The sequence below is a fragment of the Lutjanus erythropterus genome, chromosome 2 (assembly GCF_056507025.1).
Source record: "Lutjanus erythropterus isolate fLutEry1 chromosome 2, fLutEry1.hap2, whole genome shotgun sequence".
In the NCBI taxonomy this organism is placed as follows: Eukaryota; Metazoa; Chordata; class Actinopteri; order Lutjaniformes; family Lutjanidae; genus Lutjanus; species Lutjanus erythropterus.
This window is the reverse complement of record NC_139318.1, coordinates 49,182,399-49,196,953: the sequence shown is the minus strand read 5'-3', so window position 1 is coordinate 49,196,953 and position 14,555 is coordinate 49,182,399. Positions and strand designations below refer to the sequence as shown.

At 43.2% G+C, this 14,555-nt stretch overlaps 2 protein-coding genes across 2 annotated transcripts; both read left to right on the top strand.

The window, feature by feature from the left end:
- Positions 1–2,140: 2,140 nt before the first annotated feature.
- On the top strand, positions 2,141–2,808 carry LOC146332384 (pre-mRNA-splicing factor ISY1 homolog). Its single transcript, XM_084742437.1, has 2 exons — positions 2,141–2,312; positions 2,602–2,808. Exons 1-2 carry the CDS (start codon positions 2,172–2,174, stop codon positions 2,707–2,709), a joined length of 249 nt encoding a protein of 82 aa, XP_084598563.1. The 5' UTR covers positions 2,141–2,171; the 3' UTR covers positions 2,710–2,808.
- Positions 2,809–4,693: 1,885 nt separating this feature from the next.
- Positions 4,694–14,124, top strand: LOC146332383 (haloacid dehalogenase-like hydrolase domain-containing 5). Its single transcript, XM_084746231.1, is given in 10 exon segments — positions 4,694–4,723; positions 4,726–4,800; positions 5,868–6,059; positions 9,374–9,486; positions 10,854–10,947; positions 11,587–11,620; positions 11,724–11,898; positions 12,058–12,234; positions 13,495–13,672; positions 13,927–14,124. Coding segments are annotated over 10 exon segments (1,266 nt in total).
- The last annotated feature ends 431 nt before the right edge of the window (positions 14,125–14,555 follow it).

Sequence of the window (14,555 nt, the reverse complement as noted above, 5' to 3'; positions counted from 1 at the left end):
GTCTCTCTGACCTGCCTGTCTCTCTGACCTGTCTGTCTCTGACCTGTCTATCTCTGACCTGTCTGTCTCTCTGACCTGTCTGTCTCTGATCTGTCTCTCTCTCTGACCTGTCTGTCTCTGACCTGTCTGTCTCTCTGACCTGCCTGTCTCTCTAACCTGTCTGTCTCTCTGACCTGTCTGTCTCTGACCTGTCTGTCTCTCTGACCTGCCTGTCTCTCTGACCTGTCTGTCTCTCTGACCTGTCTGTCTCTGACCTGTCTGTCTCTCTGACCTGTCTGTCTCTCTAACCTGCCTGTCTCTCTGACCTGTCTGTCTCTGACCTGTCTGTCTCTCTGACCTGCCTGTCTCTGACCTGCCTGTCTCTGACCTGTCTGTCTCTGACCTGCCTGTCTCTGACCTGCCTGTCTCTGACCTGTCTGTCTCTGACCTGTCTGTCTCTCTGACCTGTCTGTCTCTCTGACCTGCCTGTCTCTGACCTGCCTGTCTCTGACCTGTCTGTCTCTCTGACCTGTCTGTCTCTGACCTGTCTGTCTCTCTGACCTGTCTGTCTCTCTAACCTGCCTGTCTCTCTGACCTGTCTGTCTCTGACCTGTCTGTCTCTCTGACCTGCCTGTCTCTGACCTGCCTGTCTCTGACCTGTCTGTCTCTGACCTGTCTGTCTCTCTGACCTGTCTGTCTCTCTGACCTGCCTGTCTCTGACCTGCCTGTCTCTGACCTGTCTGTCTCTGACCTGTCTGTCTCTCTGACCTGTCTGTCTCTGACCTGTCTGTCTCTGACCTGCCTGTCTCTGACCTGTCTGTCTCTCTGACCTGTCTGTCTCTGACCTGTCTGTCTCTCTGACCTGCCTGTCTCTAACCTGCCTGTCTCTGACCTGTCTGTCTCTCTAACCTGTCTGTCTCTGACGTGTCTGTCTCTCTGACCTGTCTGTCTCTGACCTGTCTGTCTCTCTGACCTGCCTGTCTCTCTGACCTGTCTGTCTCTGACCTGTCTATCTCTGACCTGTCTGTCTCTCTGACCTGTCTGTCTCTGATCTGTCTCTCTCTCTGACCTGTCTGTCTCTGACCTGTCTGTCTCTCTGACCTGCCTGTCTCTCTAACCTGTCTGTCTCTGACGTGTCTGTCTCTCTGACCTGTCTGTCTCTGACCTGTCTGTCTCTCTGACCTGCCTGTCTCTCTGACCTGTCTGTCTCTCTGACCTGTCTGTCTCTGACCTGTCTGTCTCTCTGACCTGTCTGTCTCTGACCTGTCTGTCTCTGACCTGTCTGTCTCTCTGACCTGTCTGTCTCTCTGACCTGTCTGTCTCTGATCTGTCTCTCTCTCTGACCTGTCTGTCTCTGACCTGTCTGTCTCTCTGACCTGCCTGTCTCTCTAACCTGTCTGTCTCTGACGTGTCTGTCTCTCTGACCTGTCTGTCTCTGACCTGTCTGTCTCTCTGACCTGCCTGTCTCTCTGACCTGTCTGTCTCTCTGACCTGTCTGTCTCTGACCTGTCTGTCTCTCTGACCTGTCTGTCTCTCTGACCTGCCTGTCTCTGACCTGCCTGTCTCTGACCTGTCTGTCTCTGACCTGTCTGTCTCTCTGACCTGTCTGTCTCTCTGACCTGCCTGTCTCTGACCTGTCTGTCTCTCTGACCTGTCTGTCTCTGACCTGTCTGTCTCTCTGACCTGTCTGTCTCTCTAACCTGCCTGTCTCTCTGACCTGTCTGTCTCTGACCTGTCTGTCTCTCTGACCTGCCTGTCTCTGACCTGCCTGTCTCTGACCTGTCTGTCTCTGACCTGTCTGTCTCTCTGACCTGTCTGTCTCTCTGACCTGCCTGTCTCTGACCTGCCTGTCTCTGACCTGTCTGTCTCTCTGACCTGTCTGTCTCTCTGACCTGTCTGTCTCTGACCTGTCTGTCTCTCTGACCTGTCTGTCTCTGACCTGTCTGTCTCTCTGACCTGCCTGTCTCTGACCTGCCTGTCTCTGACCTGTCTGTCTCTGACCTGTCTGTCTCTCTGACCTGCCTGTCTCTGACCTGTCTGTCTCTCTGACCTGTCTGTGTCTGACCTGTCTGTCTCTCTGACCTGTCTGTCTCTGACCTGTCTGTCTCTCTGACCTGCCTGTCTCTGACCTGCCTGTCTCTGACCTGTCTGTCTCTCTGACCTGGAGGAGATTGTGAAGTTGTCAGATCTACATGTGTAACTTTCCTGTCAGTGAGGTGCGTTTGTTTTGTTTGTGTGTGCAGCCTGATGATGAGGAGAGCCGGGAGGAGCAGGAGGGAGAGGAGGGAGGAGTCACCTTCATCGCACACGTACCTGTTCCCTCACAGAAAGAGGTGAGACACACACACACACTGAACACACACACCATCTCTGTACCTGGACTTTTCGTCACACCTGTCTGTGTCCTGATAAGACGACAGACTCATCAACACGTCCACAGACCGTCTGTGTTGATGAGCTCAGCAGCCAATTTGGATTTTCAGGCTGAGGTTGAAGTTCCTCCAACTTTCTGAGTCAGAAAGCTTTAGGGGACGTTCCTGTCTGTCTCTCTCTCTGACCTATGTGTCTGTGACTTGTCTATCTGTCTCTGACCTGTCTGTCTCTGACCTGTCTGTCTCTCAGGTGGAGGAGGCTCTGGTCAGGAGGAAGAAGATGGAGCTGTTGGAACGTTATGCCAGCGAAGCTCTTCAGGCCCAGAGTCAGACAGCCAGAACCCTGCTGGGACTGTGACCTGTCTGTCTGTCTGTCTGTCTGTCTGTCTGTCTGTCTGTCTGCCTCCAACTCTGTTTTGTTCTCCACATGTTTCTTAATAAAACCTTGTTACGCTCAGTTGGTTCTTGTTGTGTTTTGTTCGTCAGATTTGAATGAATCTGCAGAAACTCTGACTTATATTTTCCCAGCAGACAGTCTTGTCAGACAGACTACCTGTCTGTCTGAGGAACTCGGACAGACAGGTAGCTGGTCTGTGTTCTGTTCAGATTACAGGACACAGATAAGTAGATTCAGACTGTGGAACAAAATTGTGGAACAGTTGCTGCAAAACGTCAAGTGAAAACATAAATAATAAATAAACATAACAGTGTTGATCTGTGAGTGAATCTGGTGTCCACACAATGATCATGTGACTCATGATGGACACCATCAGTCACACATGTCCTCGTCCTGCAGCTTCACACGTCTGCACTCACCTGGTTGAGTGACATCACCTGACGTCACTGAACAGGTGCTCTGGACACACTGAGGGACTGGAGACACTCTGAGGTGGAGAACATGAGGAACTTTAAAATCTTCAAAATATGTCAATAGAAACTATACAAACATTTTATTGTTTCTGTAAGACTCAAACCTGTCTGTCTGTCCATCTGTCTGTCTGTCCTCTTCAGCTTCCTCTCTGTCCCTCATGTGGTTTCAATCTGGCAGCTGATTGGTTGATTGGTGGCAGCATCCTGCAGCATGTGATTGGCTGATTAATGGCTGAATGTTGCATGTGATGTCATGTGAGGAGAAAACTGCAGTCAGCCACAGCTAATCAGTGTGTGTGTGTGTGTGTGTGTGTGTGTGTGTGTGTGTGTGTGTGTGTGTGTGTGTGTGTCTGTCTGTCTGTGTGTGTGTGTGTGTGTGTGTGTCTGTGTGTGTGTGTGTGTGTGTGTGTGTGTGTGTGTGTCCACTGCAGTGAACTGAGTGGAGCTGAAATGATTATAAACTTTATTTAAACAGCAGACAGTAACAGAGTTTAACGTTTCAAACTGAAATGTTTCAGCAGCAATAAACAGAATATTTGATCCGTTGTTTTCAGTCTTCAGGCCCAAAACATTTAAATTATTTAAAGTTAAAGTTGACAGAAGAAATAATGTCACTCTTATTAATAAATATGAATATAACTGAAAAGATTTAATGTCTGTTTAAAGACTGAAATGTCTCAACAGGATTCCTGCACGTCCTTCAAATGTCTTTAAAAGTGTCAAATACAATCATCTGAATTTTAGGCTTTAAAATATTTTATATCTCTTAAATATGATTTTTACAGATTTTAAACATTGATTGGATTATAACATTAACATTGATTTAATTTCAGTTGAACTTAAACATATTTTTGGTTCAAATATGTAGAATTATTTTATGGACGTCTTAAGATACATCATGATGTAAAAAATGTTAAATGTCTTTAAAAAGTCTTGAACTGAACTTGTTGAACTTGCAGACAGTGACAGTGATGGTTTGTTGTTGTTGATGATGTGTTTCATCTTTTCCTGTTAATGTAAAACATTAAAGGGATAGTTCAGATATTTTTTGAAGTGGGGTTGTTCGAGGTACTGGTCCATAGTCACAACCAAACTCCATTGACAAAATTAGTAATTTTAATTCACAGAACACATGAGCTGTTGGTTTACTGCTGCCTCCACGTGTTAGTGTGTTTGTGTTATTGTGAGACTTCAGTGAATCTGAACGAACCCTTTAAAACACTGAAATCTCACAACAACACAAACAAATAAACAGATGGAGGCAACAGCAGATCAACAACTTCTGTGTTCTGTGAGCTAAAATGACTGATTCTGTCAATAGAGTTTGGATGGTTGGTAGAGAGTGATATTTGTCACACTTCAAATAATCTGAACTGTCACTTTAAAGTGTGTTTATGTGTGTAAACTATGGTCAGTGTGAGGATCAGTGTGTAACCCCTCCCCCTGATGATGTCACAACTCTGTCAGTATAAATGAGCAGCAGACAGCTCCTCTCTGACAGACAGACAGACAGACAGGCGTCATGTGGTGTCGAGGTTTTCTGCAGCAGACGGTCAGACTGATGTCCACCAGCAGACAGGTCAGTGTGTGTGTGTGTGTGTGTGTGTGTGTGTGTGTGTGTGTGTGTGTGTGTGTGTGTGTGTGTGTGTGTGTGTAATCAGCTGCTCGTCATCTCCTGAAAATATGTCTGACTTTAACAACAACGTCTGAGAGAACTTTAAAAACTTGATTTTATTGTTAAGAAGAAGGAGCACAAAGAATATTTCTAAAGGTTCCACAACATTTATTACAATAGATTGAAACAGATTTTAACAAATCGAATACTACAAAAACAAATATTAAATATCAGTAAATATGTCAATAAGTAGCATGTAGAATCAATCAATTCAAATCAAGAATCTATTAACAATATATAAACACAAAAGTCAGAAAGAGCTGTGAGGAGACTGAACATGAATCATGTGTTGTGTTTGTCCTTTATGCTGTGACATACATTAATTTATGGGATGTGGTTTCCATGGTGATGATACTATTTGGAAACTAATTTTCTTTTGATTGACTAATAAATGTAACTCTGATATAAGATTAATACAAATGAATGCAGTAAATTTGACAACATAGATCTACAACTTTTCTATATTTGAATCAGCTGACGGGGCTGCTGCCCCCTCTGGATCCGCCCCTGCATGTTTGCCCCTGCATGTTTGTAAACAGAAACATATTTACATAAACAGGTTTGAGCACATGGTCTGATATTAATATACAGCGTCAGTGTTTAACGTGTGTAAAGTTTTATTTTTATTTTTGTTTGTTTTAATTCTGTTTGTTGAATCTGTTGGTCTGTGTTCTTTGTTTGGAAGTTTCATTTTAGGTCTGTCTGTCTGTCTGCCTGTCTGTCTGTCTGTCTGTCTGTCTGTCTCACCTGTCTGTCTGTCTGTCTGTCTGCCTGTCTGTCTGTCTGTCTGTCTCACCTGTCTGTCTGTCCATCTCACCTGTCTGTCTGTCTGTCTCACCTGTCTGTCTGTCTGTCTGTCTGCCTGTCTGTCTGTCTGTCTGTCTGTCTGTCTGTCTGTCTGTCTGTCTCACCTGTCTGTCTGACCTGTCCGTCTCACGAGTCTGTCTGTCTCACCTGTCTGTCTCCATCAGGCGGGCGTCCTTTTTGACGTGGATGGCGTCCTTCTTCGTGGTGGATCTGTGATTCCGGCGGCTCGACGAGCATTTCGAAAGCTTCTGGACAAAAACAACAACTTCCTGTTTCCTGTTGTCTTTGTTACCAACGCAGGAAGCTGTCAGAGACATCACAAGGCCCAGCAGCTGTCTCACCTGCTGGACGTCCAGGTAGGACAGACAGGTCGTGGACAGACTTGTGTGATTTAAATGACAGTGATGATGTGATTATGACTTCAGACGAGAACATAAAGGACACTGAAGAACATGAGGAACATGAAGAACATGAGGAACATGAAGAACATGAAGAACAAGAGGAACATGAAGAACACCAAGGAACATGAAGAACATAAGGAACATGAGGAACATGAAGAACATGATGAACATGAGGAACATGAAGAACATGAGGAACAAGAGGAACATGAAGACCATGAAGAACAAGAGGAACAAGAGGAACATGAGGAACAAGAGGAACATGAAGAACAAGAGGAACATGAGGAACATGAGCAACAAGAGGAACATGAAGAACAAGAGGAACATGAGGAACATGAAGAACATGAAGAACATGAGCAACATGAAGAACATGAAGAACATGCAGAACATGAGGAACATGAGGAACAAGAGGAACATGAAAAACATGAAGAACATGAGGAACAAGACGAACATGACGAACAAGAGGAGCATGAAGAACATGCAGAACATGAAGAACAAGAGGAACATGAAGAACATGAGGAACATGAGGAACATGAAGAACATGAGGAACATGAAGAACAAGAGGAACATGAAGAACATGAGGAACATGAGGAACATGAAGAACATAAGGAACATGAGGAACATGAAGAACACCAAGGAACATGAAGAACATAAGGAACATGAGGAACATGAAGAACATGATGAACATGAGGAACATGAAGAACATGAGGAACAAGAGGAACATGAAGACCATGAAGAACAAGAGGAACAAGAGGAACATGAAGAACATGAGGAACAAGAGGAACATGAAGAACAAGAGGAACATGAGGAACATGAGCAACAAGAGGAACATGAAGAACAAGAGGAACATGAGGAACATGAAGAACATGAAGAACATGAGCAACATGAAGAACATGAAGAACATGCAGAACATGAGGAACATGAGGAACAAGAGGAACATGAAAAACATGAAGAACATGAGGAACAAGACGAACATGACGAACAAGAGGAGCATGAAGAACATGCAGAACATGAAGAACAAGAGGAACATGAAGAACATGAGGAACATGAGGAACATGAAGAACATGAGGAACATGAAGAACAAGAGGAACATGAAGAACATGAGGAACATGAGGAACATGAAGAACATAAAGAACATGAGGAACATGAAGAACATGATGAACATGAGGAACATGAAGAACATGAGGAACCTAAAGAACATGAGGAACATGAAGAACAAGAGGAACAAGAGGAACATGAAGACCACGAAGAATATGAGTAACATGAAGACTACGAAGAACATGAGGAACATGAGGAACATGAAGAACACCAAGGAACCTGAAGAACATGAGGAACATGAAGAACAAGAGGAACAAGAGGAACATGAAGACCACGAAGAACATGAGTAACATGAAGACTACTAAGAACATGAGGAACATGAAGAACACCAAGGAACCTGAAGAAAATGAGGAACATGAAGAACAAGAGGAACATGAAGAACAAGAGGAACATGAAGAACATGCAGAACATGAGGAACATGAGGAACATGAAGAACAAGAGGAACATGAAGAACAAGAGGAACATGAGGAACAAGAGGAACATGAGGAACATGAAGAACATGAAGAACAAGAGGAACATGAAGAACAAGAGGAACATGAAGAACATGAGGAACAAGACGAACATGACGAACAAGAAGAACATGAAGAACATGCAGAACATGAGGAACATGAGGAACATGAGGAACAAGAGGAACATGAAAAACATGAAGAACATGAGGAACAAGACGAACATGACGAACAAGAGGAACATGAAGAACATGAGGAGCATGAAGAACAAGAGGAACATGAAGAATATGAGGAACAAGACGAACATGAAGAACAAGAGGAACATGAAGAACATGAGGAACATGAGGAACATGAAGAACATGAGTAACATGAAGAACAAGAGGAACATGAGGAACATGAAGAACATGAAGAACAAGAGGAACATGAAGAACAAGAGGAACATGAGGAACATGAGGAACAAGAGGAACATGAGGAACATGAGGAACAAGAGGAACATGAGGAACATGAAGAACAAGAGGAACATGAAGAACAAGAGGAACATGAAGAACATGAGGAACATGAGGAACAAGAGGAACATGAAGAACATGAGGACCATGAGGAACATGAAGAACATGAAGAACAAGAGGAACATGAAGAACATGAGGAACATGAGGAACAAGAGGAACATGAAGAACATGAGGACCATGAGGAACATGAGGAACATGAGGAACAAGAGGAACATGAAGAACATGAGGAACATGAAGAACATGAGGAACATGAGGAACAAGAGGAACATGAAGAACATGAGGAACATGAAGAACATGAGGACCATGAGGAACATGAAGAACATGAAGAACAAGAGGAACATGAGGAACATGAAGAACATGAAGAACAAGAGGAACATGAAGAACATGAGGAACATGAGGAACAAGAGGAACATGAAGAACATGAGGACCATGAGGAACATGAAGAACATGAAGAACAAGAGGAACATGAAGAACAAGAGGAACATGAAGAACATGAGGAACATGAGGAACAAGAGGAACATGAAGAACATGAGGACCATGAGGAACATGAGGAACATGAGGAAGAAGAGGAACATGAGGAACATGAGGAACAAGAGGAACATGAAGAACATGAGGAACATGAAGAACATTAAGAAATGATCTTTTGCTGTTACAAATATTCTAAATGATGAAATAAACAACAAAATAAATCAGTTTGACCAAAACATGATTTGAATTATTGTTTAATAAACACTGCTGGTTATGAAGTTAAATCATTTAGTCACATGATCAGCACTCAGCCAATCACACGAGAGCTTGTCATTGTTTTAACTCTGCACTCATTTCAAAATAAGAGCATCATTCAAACTGTTTTTAAAGGAACAGAATAAAAACAGGCTCATTAGAACCTGATAAGAACATGTCAGCCTGCTGGGTTCCTCCGCTACGATGAGTTGTTTACTTTAGTTTGTTCTTTCTTTAATTTTGTGTGGTTGAATCTGTGTGTCAAACCAAGTTTTTATTATTTTTTCTGATGTATGTATTCATGTTTGTTTTTCACATTCATTATTATTTTTCATTATTATTATTATCATTATCATATAAAATGTGTCTTTACTGTTAATTAATTAATTAATTATGTTTTGTGTTCATCCTGTATTTGATAGAAGATAATATGATTTTATTTTTGCTGCAGTATGATTGGGTAAAGACAGTCATGTGACCTCTCTGTCTGTCTCTATAGGTTGCTCCGGAGCAGGTAGTTCTTTCCCACAGTCCTTTGCGAATGTTGAAGAGTTTCCATGATAAATGCGTCTTGGTGTCTGGACAGGGACCGGTGACCGAGATCGCCAACACGTATCCTTCACCTCTGACCTCTGACCTGCTGCAGCAGCCGAGGCTCATGGGTACTGTAGGATTCAGAGAGAGAGAAACTGATAACTGAAGGTGTTTGATGATCAGAGAGTTTCTGTGTTCAGATCTGCATCAGAGAAACAGCAGCTTGTTAAGTCAGACAGACAGATTCATAATGAGAACAAAATATTTCTCTCCAGTGTGTCCTGAACTGACTGACTGAGAGACAGACAGTTATAAATCACATGTTTATATAAATGTGTTACACATTAATATAATAACAACTGACAAACAGGTCAGAGTCTGTAAATACAGAAAGTTTTCACTGAACGTGTCTTAATGATTCATTCAAGTTTCATCAGAACGACTCATTTTGTTCCAAATATATTTTAGTTGTCATTAAATTTTAAAAGAAAAAAACAGTTTAAGTGTATTTAGTAAACTTTTATGTGCTGATGAAGAACAACTTCAAATCATTTGTAGGTGCAACTTTTTCCACAGATCACTGAAGCACAACTTTTAATAATATAATAATTATATTGAAGTGCACTTTTTAAAAACATTCCTCAATTAACTTCTAATGAGGTGATATTAAAGTACATTATCAAAGAACAGAAATACTCTAATACAACAGACTTGAAAATAATTATATTTTACAAAAGTAAACTAACTCACTCGTTTTTTTAAGAATGTCATAATGTACAATTTACAAAACACTTACAATAAAGTATACTTCCTGTAAATAGAGTTTAATTACATATATGTTTACAATTTAAATCTGCTTTAAATTACAGAAAACTTGAAACACCGTTTGTATTCTTAAATTAGATTTTTAATAAGTTAAAGTACACTACTTTTTTATGTGCATTGTTTTGTTCTTTTGTATATAAATATAAATGAAAATTAAAATGTATAGAAGTACAGCAAGTCAGGAAGCATAAAGAGAAAGTATTAAACAGAATGAACAAAATCTAACAAATATGTTGAATATAAATGATTTTAAGTTCAGTCAGAAGTAGAAGAAGAAGTGATGTGTATTTATGTAACGTACTGATCCAGGTGTGACTTTAATGTGACTGCAATGATTAACTGATTAGTTATCAGCTATTAAATGAATAAACATTATCAGTTCATTTGTTGAAGACATCCAAATTCTGAACATAAACTAAACTGAATATCTTTGAGTTGTGGACGAAACAAGACTTCTGAGGACTTTGATCAACATTTTTCACCTTTTTCTGACATTTTATGGACCAAATAACTAATCAATTAAGTAATGAATACTTTTTTAAGAATAAAAACCGTCTAAACTCTTTGGGGCATCAGGATCTGATCGGTTGACGTGTTTGAAGTCTTGACCTCGTCATCAGTTTGGGTTTTCAGAGGGTTGTGAGCATCGAGCAGCTCAGAGAACATCACCCCCTGCTGGACATGGTGGACCATAACAGGAGACCCAAACTACCTGTGAGTGTTCCACCTGTGACAGGTGACCTCAGGACTCACTGAAGTCCGTCGTCAGTTATCAGCACAGATGGCAAAAATACACAAATCATATACTGCAGTACAAGTACACATACCTGTGTAGAAGTACTGATTCAACTTGTTTAGTGCAGTAAAACTGAAAAAGTACAGAGTGCCCCTCTCTGTCTCTGTGAGCTTCATACGCTTATGTCTTGTTATGTCGTTTATGTCTTGATGTGAGTTCATATATGTTTTATGTCTTTCAGGCTTATAGTAATAGTACATGTCCTTTACATCGTTATGTCACAGTGACATTACCACACACTGAACGTCAACATGTTTTCTTTTACGCTCCATCTTTTCCTCCAACAGATGCTCCAGGTGTTAGCCCTGTTAGCCCTGTTAGCACTGTTAGCCCCGTTAGCACTGTTAGCGCTGTTAGCATTGTTAATCACGTGCTGCTGGTGAGTCACCTGAATGACAAAAACAATCATCAGTAATGTCTGAGATTTAATTGCAGTTGTTGCTTAATCAGTTTCCTCTGGTCAAAGTTTGAAGCGTGAAACTTGAAAGCGTGAAACTTGGCGGCTGTTTTATATTTGATGATATCTGAGTAAAGCAGCAGCGTTCTGTTTGTTTCAGGCGTCTCATCTGCAGAATCTTCCCAGAATAGAAGGTAAATGATCATTTTCAACAAACAGCTTCATATGACACAGACATTAACACAAAACATATCTCATATATTGACTTTTTGTCACTGACCTCCTGTGTTGCCATAGCAATCATCTTGTTCGGGGAGCCAATCAGATGGGAAACCAACCTGCAGCTGCTGATTGACGTGCTCCTGACCAATGGGAGTCCAGGTTGTGTGTACGATCCTCAGCCGTCGGCCCAGCTGCCCGTTCTTGCCTGTAACATGGACCTGGTGTGGATGGCAGAGGCCCCATCACCACGGTAACCAACATACTTCCTGTTAGCTCTCAGGTAGAGGGCATGGCTCAATATCAATACATCAGTAAATTATCAATCAGTAAATGTTCATTCCTTCCCCCCGGGAAGGATGACAGCATCTTCTGAAGGATGGTCAGTTTTGACTCTGCTGTATTGCCGTAGGTTTGGTCACGGGATGTTTCTTCTGTGTCTGGAGTCCGTCTACAGGAAGCTGACGGGTCGAGAGCTGCAGTACCAGGCGCTGCTGGGAAAACCCAGTTTGCTAACTTACCAGCATGCTGAGCACCTGCTGAGACTGCAGAACCACAACCACAAACTGACCACCATCTACGCTGTTGGGTAACCAAACTGTCCACAACATCCTCTGCCAAACTGTCCACAACACCCTCTACCAAACCGTCCACAACACCCTCTGCTAAACTGTCCACAACATCCTCTGCCAAACTGTCCACAACATCCTCTGCCAAACTGTCCACAACATCCTCTGCCAAACCGTCCACAACACCCTCTGCCAAACCGTCCACAACACCCTCTGCCAAACCGTCCACAACATCCTCTACCAAACCGTCCACAACACCCTCTGCCAAACTGTCCACAACACCCTCTGCCAAACTGTCCACAACACTCTGCCAAACTGTCCACAACACCCTCTGCCAAACTGTCCACAACACTCTACCAAACTGTCCACAACACTCTGCCAAACCGTCCACAACATCCTCTACCAAACCGTCCACAACACCCTCTGCCAAACTGTCCACAACACCCTCTGCCAAACTGTCCACAACACTCTGCCAAACTGTCCACAACACCCTCTGCCAAACTGTCCACAACACTCTACCAAACTGTCCACAACACTCTGCCAAACTGTCCACAACACCCTCTACCAAACTGTCCACAACACTCTGCCAAACTGTCCACAACACTCTGCCAAACTGTCCACAACACTCTGCCAAACTGTCCACAACATCCTCTGCCAAACTGTCCACAACATCCTCTGCCAAACTGTCCACAACATCCTCTGCCAAACCGTCCACAACACCCTCTGCCAAACTGTCCACAACACCCTCTGCCAAACTGTCCACAACATCCTCTACCAAACTGTCCACAACACTCTGCCAAACTGTCCACAACACCCTCTGCCAAACTGTCCACAACACTCTGCCAAACTGTCCACAACACCCTCTACCAAACTGTCCACAACACCCTCTGCCAAACTGTCCACAACACTCTGCCAAACTGTCCACAACACCCTCTACCAAACTGTCCACAACACCCTCTACCAAACTGTCCACAACACTCTACCAAACTGTCCACAACATCCTCTACCAAACTGTCCACAACATCCTCTACCAAACTGTCCACAACACTCTCTGCCAAACTGTCCACAACACTCTGCCAAACCGTCCACAACACCCTCTACCAAACTGTCCACAACACTCTGCCAAACTGTCCACAACATCCTCTGCCAAACTGTCCACAACACTCTGCCAAACTGTCCACAACACCCTCTACCAAACTGTCTACAACATCCTCTACCAAACTGTCTTCATCACCATCAACGCTATTAAATAACCAGACTGTCTTCTTCTTGTTGCCTAGTGACAATCTGATGACAGATATCTATGGTGCTAACCTGTACAACCGTTACCTGGCTCAGCAACACGCTGCCATGACAACCACTACCAAACTTGTTGCCCAGGGAACAGGGAGTCAGATGACAGTGGCGGTGCCGGAGGAGGAGCTTGTGTCTGCTGCGGCTCAGTGTCGCTCCATCCTGGTTGGTCTGCTTCCACAGATCTGGTGTTTTTATGGTTAATGAAGGTCACAGAGCGACTGAGCTCAGCTCAGGATGTGCTGCATGTTTCATACTGAGGGAAAGAAAAACATTTATTCATTTACATGTTTTCATTCTAACAAACAAACCATTTAAAAACATTCTGTCAAATGTGAAAAATAACACCTGTTGGTCAAATAAAGACTTATTCCATCTGTAGTCTGACACTAACACACAGCTGCTCTACCTGTCCACAGGTGTGCACAGGTGTCTATAACCCTTGCTCCCCATTGCCTAGCGACCAGAGCAGTGCGGTCACAGAGACAGTGTTCCACGGTCACAGAGACCTGGTCCTGGAGCCAGATCTGGTAGAGCCAAGTTACGTGGTGGAGGACGTGGAGGCTGCCGTCGACCTGCTGCTGCAGCAGGAGAGCTCCATCACCTCTGACACCTGACATGTGACCTCTGACACCTGACATGTGACCTTGGAAACCCGAGGTGTGACATGTGACCTGTGACCTGTGACCTCTGACACCTGACATGTGACCTCTGACACGTGACATATGACATATGACCTGTGACCCTCAGACAGACGCTACATGAATTTGTTTGGACTCTTGATGGACTGCTATGACCTGCAGGATGAAGGTCATGTGACCTGATAGCTGAAGACATTAGCTGGCTAATTTCCTGTAGCATTGTTAGCTGGTCTACCTATTATGGTAATCAGTGAAGAAGAAGAAGAAGAAGAAGAAGAAGAAGAAGAAGAAGAAGACACACCTGTCTGTTGAATGGTAATTTTACTCTTTGGTTTCTGTGTTTAACAGGTATAAGTCTCTTTGAGATTAAAACTGTTGTCATGACAACAGAAACAAGACTGGCTGAT

Coding starts and splice junctions, on each gene's coding strand:
- LOC146332384 (XM_084742437.1), top strand. CDS start 2,172: ATGTGTAACTTTCCTGTCAGTGAGGTGCGTTTGTTTTGTTTGTGTGTG. Junction 2,313..2,601: donor CTGTTCCCTCACAGAAAGAG/GTGAGACACACA, acceptor TCTGTCTCTCAG/GTGGAGGAGGCTCTGGTCAG.